The sequence below is a fragment of the Balaenoptera acutorostrata genome, chromosome 17, assembly GCF_949987535.1.
Source record: "Balaenoptera acutorostrata chromosome 17, mBalAcu1.1, whole genome shotgun sequence".
In the NCBI taxonomy this organism is placed as follows: domain Eukaryota; kingdom Metazoa; phylum Chordata; class Mammalia; order Artiodactyla; family Balaenopteridae; genus Balaenoptera; species Balaenoptera acutorostrata.
In genome coordinates, this window is record NC_080080.1 from 18,896,765 (window position 1) to 18,908,935 (window position 12,171).

At 39.7% G+C, this 12,171-nt stretch overlaps 1 protein-coding gene across 5 annotated transcripts in view; it reads right to left on the minus strand.

The window, feature by feature from the left end:
• COL14A1 (collagen type XIV alpha 1 chain) overlaps positions 1-12,171 on the minus strand; it is a 243,696-nt gene that overhangs the window by 33,787 nt on the left and 197,738 nt on the right. For all 5 annotated transcript variants that reach the window (XM_007188834.3, XM_007188835.3, XM_007188833.3 and 2 more), the window contains exons 41-42: positions 9,246-9,299; positions 8,437-8,508 (exon numbers count right to left, since the gene is read on the minus strand). In XM_007188834.3, the coding sequence (XP_007188896.2) occupies positions 8,437-8,508; positions 9,246-9,299 (126 nt within the window). The remainder of the gene's footprint in view (positions 1-8,436; positions 8,509-9,245; positions 9,300-12,171) is intronic.

Genomic DNA, 12,171 nt, shown 5'->3' on the forward strand with positions numbered 1-12,171 from the left:
CCTCTTAGAACTGCTTTTGCTGCATCTCATAGGTTTTGGGTCATTGTGTTTTCATTGTGATTTGTTTCTAGGTATTTTTTTTATTTCTTCTTTGATTTCTTCAGTGATCTCTTGGTTATTAAGTAGTGTGTTGTTTACCCTCCATGTGTATTTCTTACAGATTTTTTCCTGTAACTGATATCTAGTCTCATAGTGTTGTGGTCGGAAAAGATACTTGATACAATTTCAATTTTCTTAAATTTACCAAGGCTTGATTTGTGACCCAAGATATGATCTATCTTGGAGAATGTTCCATGAGAACTTGAGAAGAATGTGTATTCTGTTGTTTTTGGATGGAATGTCCTATAATTAGCAATTAAGTCCATCTTGTTTAATGTATCATTTAAAGCTTGTGTTTCCTTATTTATTTTCATTTTGGATGATCTCTCCATTGGTGAAAGTGGGATGTTAAGGTCCCCTGCTATGATTGTGTTACTGTCGATTTCCCCCTTTATGACTGTTAGTATTTGCCTTATGTACTGAGGTGCTCCTATGTCGTACATAAATATTTACAATTTTTATATCTTCTTCTTTGATTGATCCCTTGATCATTTTGTAGTGTCCTTCTTTGTCTCTTGTAATAGTCTTTATTTTAAAGTCTATTTTGTCTTATAGGAGAATTGCTACTCCAGTCTGTGTCTTTTGGTTGGAGCATTTAATCCATTCACGTTTAAGGTAATTATCGATATGTATGTTCCTATTACCATTTTCTTAATTGTTATGGGTTTGTTTTTGTAGGTCCTTTTCTTCTCTTTTGTTTTCCACCTAGAGAAGTTCCTTTAGCATTTGTTGTAGCGCTGGTTTGGTGGTGCTGAATTCTCTTAGCTTTTGCTTGTCTGTAAAGCTTTTGATTCCTCCATCGAATCTGAATGAGATCCTTGCCGGGTAGAGTAATCTTGGTTGTAGGTTTTTCCCTTTCATCACTTTAAATATATCATGCCACTCTCTTCTGGCTTGTAGAGTTTCTGCTGAGAAATCGGCTGTTAACCTTATGGGAGTTCCCTTGTATGTTATTTGTCGTTTTCCCCTTTCTGCTTTCAATAATTTTTCTTTGTCTTTAATTTTTGCCAATTTGATTACTATGTGTCTCGGCATGTTTCTCCTTAGGTTTATCCTGCCAGGGACTCTCTGCACTTCCTGGACTTGGGTGGCTATTTCCTTTCCCATGTTAGGGAAGTTTTCAACTATAATCTCTTCAAATATTTTCTCGGGTCCTTTCTCTCTCTCTCTTCTCCTTCTGGGACCCCTGTAATACGAATGTTGGTGCGTTTCATGTTGTCCCAGAGGTCTCTTAGGCTGTCTTCATTTCTTTTCATTCTTTTTTCTTTATTCTGTTCTGCAGCAGTGAATTCCACCATTCTGTCTTCCAGGTCACTTATCCATTCTTCTGCCTCAGTTATTCTGCTATTGATTCTTTCTAGTGTATTTTTCATTTCAGTTATTGTATTGTTCATCTCTGTTTGTTTGTTCTTTAATTCTTCTAGGTCTTTGTTAAACATTTCTTGCATCTTCTCTATCTTTGCCTCCATTCTTTTTCCGAGGTCCTGGATCATCTTCACTATCATTATTCTGAATTCTTTTTCTGGAAGGTTGCCTATCTCCACTTCATTTAGTTGTTTTTCTGGGGTTTTATCTTGTTCCTTCATCTGGTACATAGTCCTCTGCCTTTTCATCTTGTCTATCTTTCTGTGAATGTCCCTTCCCTTGCCTCTTGCATGTCTATTACACACACATACACACACGTACATGCACACTTTTTGCATTGCAATTCCTCTTATATCCATCCCTTCTACTCCACCAACGAGGTGCTACCCTAACCGTCTCACACCAGGGCATTTGCAACTTTCTTCTAGCTGGCTTCTCAAACTAAAAACCCTCCCTTCCAGTTCATTCTCTACACAACCACTAGTCTCATCCTCCTCAGATACTACCAGCATACAACTTAGAAAGCTCAGTGACTGTTGATTGATGGCAGTTCTTCCTCTATTCAAAAATCACTCAGTGATTCTTAGACATCCATGTGACAAAGTCAAAGTCCTCGAATTCAAAGTCTCGTTATTTAGCCCCATCTTCCCCACCTCCTGCTCATCAAAATTACAACTTCTCATTCTCACAGACCTGGTCTAGTCAGTGTATAAAAACATTTGAAATGTGAGAAAGGTATTAAGCATATACCTTATAAATTAGGTATCAACAATAGGAATATTCTAATGCAATACTTAGTTCAAGTATCACCTATTTGACACTAAATTTTTATTGTAGTATAGCGACAAGTCATTACATGGATTTCTCTTCTCTCTGTGTGGATGGTAAGACTTCTAATACTGGGAACCATAACTTATATTACTTCATGTTTCCAAAACCACCTAGCCCATTGTTTGCATAAAAGAGTCACTCGAACATTCAACTAAGTCCAATATTTAAATATTTATTATAAATCTAGGACTGCTGCCTACTTCCTTTGCAAGCATTCAACGCAAAGCAAAAACAAAAATCAGCAAACAAAAATAAGTAACTATTTCACATTTTTAATATATTAAGAAACTGTAAATACTAGTAGTTTAAAACTCAAGCTGATTTTACCATGTTCCAAGCACTGTCCTCGGTGTATTAACTCATTTAACTCTTATAACAGCCCTATAAAATGAAGTCATTTAATCCTTGTAAGATTCCTATGATATAAACTTATTTATTCTTTATAACAACCCTATGAGATATTACTTCCATTTTACATATAAGGGAAGTGATGTACTGAGAAGACAAATAACTTGCCCAAGGTCACACAATAAGAAAATGGAAAAGCTGGAACCTGAACCCAATCAGCTAAGCTCCAGAATCTGCACTCTCCCCAGTACACACTACTGCTGCCATGAAAGAGAACACTGCTCAACAAATTTGCTAGCCAGAATCTTTTATTTCAGTGAAGATAATATTTTTCCTAATTAAATAATAATTTAAAAAGCAAACATATATCTCCCAAACCTCACTGTAGTCATTCAGAATTAGATTTTTGTTTTGTTTTGTTTTGTTGGTTTTTTGTTTTTTTCAAGTGACTTATCATTTTACTTGAGTCATTTCTTATAATCTATTTTATCTTGAGTATTTTTGTTTCTGAACCAATGTATTCTTTGATATTTCCATTGCTAGCTATCATTTATTAAGTTGTCTTGTCTGAAATGCTTGAAACTTAGAAAAAGAAACTACAGGGATTTCCCTGGTGGTCCAGTGGTTAAGACTCCACGCTTCCACGGCAGGGGATGCAGGTTCGATCCCTGGTTGGGGAACTATGATCCTGCATGCCACGCTGTGCAGCCAAAAAAACAAAAGAAGAAGAAGAAAAAAGAAAAAGAAACTACAATGCAAACCTGAGTGATAAGGTAAATGGACAGCATCAGCTGTGGGCACCTTCTGGTATATAGGGATGGATGTATTTAATTGGGCCTGAAATTCCTCAAACTCAGCCTCACAATGCTTGTTACTAAGTAGCTGCAGGACGTAGCTAGGCGGTCTCCAAGAAAGATCCATTCAGTGAATATATCTGAATGGCAAGAAATTATTTTTTATTCCAACTTCTCTGACATTTTTTCTTTGATTTTTGCAAAGTAAAACAAAAACAAACTAAAAATTCCTGAGTGAGTTAAGGTTCATAACTCCACCAAAGTATGCTTTGAGGGAAAACACACATTCCCTGTACATGTAGGCAAGAAAAAGTGGCACATTTTCCTTTAATTTCAGGAACCCTTGAAATGTAAAGAAAAGAAAATACAGTAGCTACATTCATAGATTCACAGAATTTTAGTGCTGAAGGCAAGAAGAATGATCTCATGGTCCAAGCTCCAAATATTAGATGTCTGCTAACCAAAATCAAAACATCCCTCATTCAGCTCTAAATGTCTCCCACGTCAGACCCCCAATCTATAAGAATAATCTTCTCATACTCACCTGAACATCAGCCTAACTGGAAGACAATCATACCTTCATTCTTTCTTTTAACAAACACTTATTAAGTACCCTCTGTGATACTGAGCTGGGGTCTAGGAATAAGAACATGAGTATGATCAAATTGCCCTCAAGGAACTCTCCTTTCGTGGAGAGATGGACATCGATAGCTGAAATGAAGTCTCTCAGCCTGAGGACATGCGGGTGGCCTCACACAGAAAGTGCACAGTTTAAGAGAGAGAATAGCCAGGAGCTCACCAGGTGGAGAAAGGAGGAGAAAGCAACCCAGACAAATGGAAGAGCATCCCCAAAAGGCAAAAAAAAAAAAAAAAAAGAAGTGTGAAACAGGATGGCATATATTGGGGGAGCTTTAAATAATTTGGGGTGACAACTCCAAGGGATGTTGTCATCCCTCCAAGAGAAAGGATGATGCCAGATCAAGTCGGAGGGTAAAGTAAGGGCCCATCGTCCAGGGCTACGTATACGTGGCTGAATATTTGGGCCCTATCCTCTGGTGACAGGGATCCAGTGAGGAGATTCAAGCCAGGAAATGACACAACAGAAAGATCTGTACTAGAAAGATCTTTTGGCAACTGGAGAATGAACAGACCAGAGCTAGAGCAGAGGCAAGGGGCTTCTGCTTAATTCAGTTTAAACCCTCTTCATTTCACGAGAAGCAATTAGAGCTTCTCACGATAGTCTTGGTGAGAAATGAAGAGGGTCTGAAATTAAACTGTGGCAGTGGTGATGAAGCAAGAAAGAGACGTGAAAAATATTAAAAGGTACAACAGACAGGGTTGCCCTGTGTTTGCTTTATGCTTTATTACAATCCCCATCTAAAGGATGCCGTCTTCATGTCTTTGTAGGTGGAAATCACACCCATCTGTGGAAGATCCTATTAAAACACACGCTCTTTCAGGAGCTGTTCCCCTCACACCCTCAACTGAGGGCACGGGGTTATCTCCCTCTCTATGTCTGTCTCTGACTGTCTGTCTCCCTCAATGGAACTTTCCTTGTCTTTCCTTTAAGGCATTTCTCACTGTCTGACTTTTATTATACTTCCGTATATAAAACAAAAATCATCATTCTCTCTAGCTCTTCCATGAATGTGGAAAAATATCTTGGTCATCTTTTATACCCCTCATGAACCCTTGTCCCTCACGTCTCTTGTACATATTGTAGCTACTCAGTAAATATTTTTAAATGAATTAATTGGGAAATTGACATTCTGAGAAGCTAGATAAATTGCTTAAGTGACATGGCTCACACAGCTAGTTAAGGTCATGTGAGGGCCACGTCTAGAACCTAGGTTTCCTGACTTCTAATGCAGCGCTCTTTAAATGATGGAGCACTAGACCTTTCTACCTATATTGATTTCAAGCTAAATGCATGGTCCCTTCTTCCATGTGCTTCATCACTATCTGTTCTCCTGCAAGGGGAGACACCATATTTTAGCTTATGCTTAAGCCTCAGGTAGGAATTATGACCGCAACAGCATTAATGCCCATTCTGTCCTGGGAAGTCAGCAGCTAAAAGCAGGGTTCATGAAAGCAAGCATTTTCCTGGCACCGACTATAGGAAACACACTGCTATTTTCAGTGGGGCGGTGCGTCTTTCTTGGTCTCTTTCCCTTACGCCTTCCTAGACAGACATCCATGGGAAATCAATCAAGGCCTTTACACCATGACACTGAGCCTACTTTACTAGACACGCCAGTCTGGCAGCCAGCAGGCATATGGCTCCTCCCAGCCCAAAGCACAGGGAAAAGTCTGGGCTGGATGGTTCAGAGAACAACTGGCTTTTGAGAGAATACTCAGTGCTGTCTCTGATATAAATGCCACCATCACTGGCCCTTTTCTGTTGATTTATAGTAGAAGGTAATATTATTATTATTATTATTATTTTTTAATTAATTAATTAATTTATTTATGGCTGTGTTGGGTCTTCGTTTCTGTGCGAGGGCTTTCTCCAGTTGTGGCAAGCGGGGGCCACTCTTCATCGCCGTGCGCGGGCCTCTCACTATCGCGGCCTCTCTTGTTGCGGAGCACAGGCTCCAGACACGCAGGCTTAGTAATTGTGGCTCACGGGCCCAGTCGCTCCGCGGCATGTGGGATCTTCCCAGACCAGGGCTCGAACCCGTGTCCCCTGCATTGGCAGGCAGATTCTCAAGCACTGCGCCACCAGGGAAGCCCCAGAAGGTAATATTATTAACAAGTGTTTTATTTCCAGGAAAAAAATGTATTGCTATTTTTCTATGTCCCATATTTAAAGTCTATTCTAGAGCTACAAAAGGCCAGATGGATAAGTAGGGTGGGGTCCTACTTACCTAATGTAATTCATGTCTCACTCTCTACTCCTCCCACAGCCCACTGTTCTCTCCCAAGTACTCCTAGAGCCTGTTCTTTCCTATCGCATTCTATCCCTCTGCGGTTAGGATCAACCCAGCTTGGGTTAAGGGAAACTGCACAAATACATTTGTTTATTGTCTAACCAAGTTAAACCAGTGTTTTGGTTTTTTGTTTCACCTTAAGGTGCCTCAAAGTCTTTGCTATCCTAAAATTTGTCATGACTTTCTGAGAAACAGTTTTAGTATACACTGTCTCTGAGACTTCTTTCCCAGAACCCCTTGCTCTCTGAGCCCTGCTGACATATTCTGGAACTCTTGTTCCCTGGAGCACATTTTGGGAAGTGGACTGAAGCCTGGCAGCAGAGATAATAGAAAAAGATGTGTGAGGATAAAGCAATCAAATTTTCTTCTGTGACCCATTAGCAATTTGAAATGAAAAGAGGAGATCTAAAAGGGTTTTGCACCATGACAATGTAGCTGTCTTCCATAAGTATATGGCTTTGTAAAATGACAACTAAGGAGAGCTTTATTTGGGTGTGCAAATGAGGATGCGTTTGCTAAAATCTGGAGGCATTTTTTATGTTCATGTCTTATGTGTGTTTGTGTACCTGCATATGTGTCAGGTGAATCACAGCCTAGAATAGGACCCTGAGGGCAAAATCATTTTATTGAAATGAGTTTCAAGAATAAAGAGTGACTATCTGAGTAGCTAGAGGGAAAGAGTTTCTTTCTGAATGAGAACCAATGTTTCTGTTATGCCTTGTTCAGTGTGGTAGGCAGAAAAAGGCCCCTGAAGTGTTCATGTCCTAATCCCCAGAACCTGTGAATATATTACTTTATGTGGCAAAAGGACTTTGAAGTGTGATTTAGTTAGGATCTTGAAGTAATGTAGGGAGATTATCTAGGATTATCTGGGTGGCCCAAATGTAATCACATACATCATTCAAAGCAAAGAAACTTTCTGGGCTATGTTCGGGGGAGATATGATTATGGAAAAATGGTCAGAGAAATGCGACACTGCTGACTTCAAAGTGGGCCACAAACCAAGGACGGTGGGAAGTCTTTAGAAGCTAGAGAAGGCAAGGAAGTAGATTCTCCCCTAGAACTTCCAGAAAGGAAAAGCTAACACCTTGATTTTAAAACCCAGTGAGACTACATCAGGCTTCTGACCTACAGAACTGTAAGATAATAAATTTTTGTTGATTTAAGCCCCTGAGATTGTGGTAATTGTTATAGCAGGGAGTAGAAATCTACTTCATTAACCTCTCCTACCCTCACCCTTCAGATTTCACTATTCCATGAATCCTTAGCACATCTGCAATGTATATACATTGACACTTCTCAATTGCTTTAGTTTATGGATACAGATTTGGTACCTCACAGATAATATCAGAAGGCTGACTAATAATTATACCCAGAAGGAACAATTTGCAAGTCGCAGAAGATGCCAAGTGTGCCTTTGGAGGCTGTAATTCAACAACCTTATTTTACAGACGAGGAAACAGGCCCATATAGGCTCATCTGTTTCTCCCCCATCCTACCCCTACCCCTCCACTGATCACATTTAAGCACCAACTTAAGAGATTAGAAGCAGAAAAATGGGAGGTAATTCGTTCCATTCACTGGGCTTTCATTTACACCACTATTCGCGAATGTGTGAGTGTGTGTTTTAATGGCAAATTCTGTCTTTCTCGCAGAATTTAGAAAAGAAAAATCTCTTCCCATTCTCACTAATCCTTGACTTTCTCCAGCTTTGTATTTCTCACCCAGGAGACAGGCCTAATTAACAGATAGTATTGTACCCAATCCCTGTAAAGATGGCATTGAGTTGACTTAGCCAAATACAGAATAACAAACCATAGAAATATATATAAGCAGAAGCTTAGCTGCAGATTATTCCCTGTTGGGACCATTTGTCTTTAGCCATGATATATGCACAGTCTGATCTTAATCTTTATCCTAGGAGAGTCTCTGTTTTCCTTATGGATTCCCACAGAATCCAGTCCTGAAAAAAACATTTTGACCAAAAAAGATGCTGTAAATTTAAACACATAAATAAACCAGAGGGATAACTGGGCAACCATCCTGACTGGCTACAGCCACGTACTCACAGGTGGCCCGAGGGCGCCTTGGGGTCCCACGCTTCCTGTGATTCCTGGGGCTCCAGGGGCTCCGGGAATGCCCTGATAGACAGGAATGTGCAGTAAAGGTGAGGACTCACTCATTGTCATCGAAAACAGCTAGCTCTCAAGAAAGAGCAACAAACATGCACATTAACCTCACCTCCCCGCCCAACACCAGGTCTTCAGGATTCACTGCTCACTCCTGTTTCCAACTAACGTACCACAAAAGAAAGGAAGACGGTTTTGGAAAAGCCTCCACTCTGTCGGTTAGACGTAGTTCTTTCAAATTCAAGCCTTTTTTATATATAGTAGTGACATATACACACTACTATATAGAAAATAGATAATCAACAAGGACCTACTGTAGAGCACAGGGAATGCTACTCAATACTCTGTAATGGCCTATATGGGAAAATCATCTAAAGAAGAGGGGATATATCTATATGAATAACTGATTCACTTTGCTGTACACCTGAAACTAACACAGCATTGTAAATCAACGATACTCCAATAAAAATCTAAAAAGAAAAAAAAATTCAAGTCTTATCTGTGTCTAATAAAAACTAAATCAATGCAGGTGATCTTATGGCAAAGTGGCTCAGAGGTAGAATAATCAAGCCACATGGATACATTATTTTTTAAGGATGTTTTAGGAAGAGCTCTGTACCAAGGGACGAGTTGTTACACTATAGCAAAGATGGCCACCAAGGTGAAAGGTTTGGCAGAAGAAAATCTCTCAAAAGAGATGAATTGCTTTAAAGCAGTACTACATCCCAGTAGTTCCTGGAAATACTTACAATTGGCCCTGGTGGTCCCGGAGGGCCAGAGGATCCATCCTTTCCAGGAAAGCCCTGGGGGAAGAAAAATATGGTGTGTCAACTATGCAGTTGCTTTACATGGCTTTCAGAAAAGGTGCACTTAATCCCATTTAATATCTGGGGGGCAAGTCCTGTCATTTACTCTGGACTTCCAAGGATTCACTGCTTTTATACCCTTCATGGGAATTGTTCTTGGCAAAGACTTTTGTGTCTGTTGGCTCTATGAAATTGTCCGATGTAAGAATTTTAGGTGTAAGAGATACCACTTACAAACATAAACAGGAACTTGTTTCCAGAAAGTGTTTTTTATTAAACTAAGCATAACAAGTGAGAAGGCAGATCAATTCTGGTCATTAATGACCAGCCAAAAAGACGAATTAGTGTCTTTCAGGACCTAAGGGAGTTTGGGGCAGGGAATCCCTATCACAGGAATCTATATTACAAATTAGGAGTATTACAATATCTGCAACTCTGCAGCTCTTCAGGAGCTGCCTGGGGGCAAATCTGGGGGGATTTCCTGCTGTAATAATACAGTTCTGACTGCTGAGCAGGTTTACTGAATGTGTGTACATGTTTGCTTCCCATTCCATGACGGAAGAGTTTAAGGCAGAAAGCAAACGATGTTCTTTATAAAAATATCTTCCTCAATTATTGAATGTGTGTATGTGCATGTTATTTTTATGTGAATGTTAAAAAAAAATAGAACAGCTGGAGTGACTTACTCTCAAAAGATTGTAGTTCTTAATTGTGGATGCTGGTCTTTCCAATGCAGTTAAAAACATGAGAGAGGATCTTCAATCTGAATTTTATTATAAGTTTATAAAATTTTGTTCAGACATTACTTTCTACTACATGCAGAAATGGACTTTTCATCTTGGGATTTGTCCCCTACTAGAATAACCCATTCTCATCTCAAGTCAACTCAACGCAACATCTCCTGGCTTCCTTGCTGCCTCTCCCAATTCCTTTTCTGAAATGTGTGCCACTTTTCCAGTGAACTGTCTTTTCCATTTATGTGGCTCATGAAAATCCTTCTCCTTAGGGGTCCCCATCCACATTCCTATTATGTCTCTTTATGTCAAGGTATCAAATAAAAGAGAGTCAGGATGAGGCTGAATGAAAGGAAATGGTGTGAGTTGGGAGAAAAGGTACGAAATGAAAGGTGGCATGAAGAGGGGGTAGGATAGGTGTGTAGGAAAAGCAGTGGTCAGCAAGCCCCTTTCATCATGCTCTCAAGCTCGAATACTAGCAGGTCTTAAAACCAGCTAAGGCAGAGGATTCTACAACCCACGAATCTTGATGGTTTTCCTTTTCTGCCTGGGCACATTATGAGGAACATAATGCTGGAACATTACTGTTCCAGCAATTCTGTTAGAGCCATGGGGCTGAGTTCTGGACCGTGGAAAGGGGCCAATTCCAGTTCTGGTTCATAAAAATTTCCTATGGGTAATCCTCCACTTTCTTTTCCCCTTCTTGAACAACTTTAGGGCCCACATGTTGAAGATCAAAGTGTCACAAGACGGAAGGACCTCGAGTCCCTAAGTGACTGCATGGATCAGAGACTATCTCCACCCCACGGCCCCACTCCTCTACCTATTCTGTCGACAGCACTGGCTGTAACCAAACAATAGACTTTATTTTATTTCATTTAATTTATTTTTTTAAATTGCTTGAAACCACTGAGATTTTAGGGTCTTTGTTATAACAGTTATCCTATACTAATATAAAAGCTAGTGGTTTTTTTTCCTCTACTACTTCTATTCATTCACTTTAGTTATTCATTCAAAAATATTATTAAGTCAGAAAGCTTCAGTGATAGGCCCTGATACAGATTAAATTACACACACACACACACACACACACACACACACAGACACACACACACACACACACATACATACATACACACACACATCCTTCTTTGGATCTGCTAGCTAAACAACAAAAATTAATACTGACATAGGTTGAAAGAAATTATTTTACATGGAGTTTAAATATAGCATATCCAGGAAGAGGGTGTAAAAAAATCAGAATATGTAAAAGAAAAACAGAACCTTAGAACTCCTCCAGCCCAACTCCCTCATATGATCAGTGAGAAAACTTAGGAGACCTTACCATTAAAAAAAATTTTTTTAAATCTACTATTATTTTCTAGATGAAGTTCACATAAGAAAAAAAGGGCCTCTGAGCACACAGTCAATAATTTAAGAAGACATTTTTCAAAGGACATCATTTGCTTCCTGCCTTAAAACTTCCAGCACTGGAGGGGAAGCAAACACACACTCGTATGTAAGGCCACACATGACACACAGCCAACACCATGGCCCAGCAGTCAAAAGTGTAGCATTGCTGCAGGAAGCCCTCCCTGACTCTTTTCCAGGCTGTGTCCAGAGAGAAAAAAAAAATCTCAAAAACAAGCAAGGGCAATTTTATTCATAGAGGGAGGCAAGCCATGTCATATTTTCTGAAAAGAAAACTGCATTATTCCAAGGAAGACCTGCAGGAAATAATACATTGACTCCCCTCTCCCAATCATGTTTACAAAGCAATGATCTGAAGGAGTTTACAAAGCAATGATCTGTCAGTGCTCTCCTTCATCGTGGCTCTGGAAGGATGCTCTTGAGAACAGTTTTGAATTCACTTGATTTACAGACACCACGTGCGTATCATCTGGAAGGGAAGAGGATGAAATGTCGTTCTTATATAGGAGCTAAATTTGGCCGAGAGGCTATTGCTTCGGTGTGTTCAAATCAAAAGAAGAGACTACATGTTTGTTCACTCTGTGTTCTTCTACCGAAAGCACATCCTCAGAAGCTGAGATTTCTTTTTTTTTGAGGGCAGAAATCATGTCTTATTCACCGTTCCATTCCTAATACCTCCCTAGTGCATGGTTGGCACAAAATAG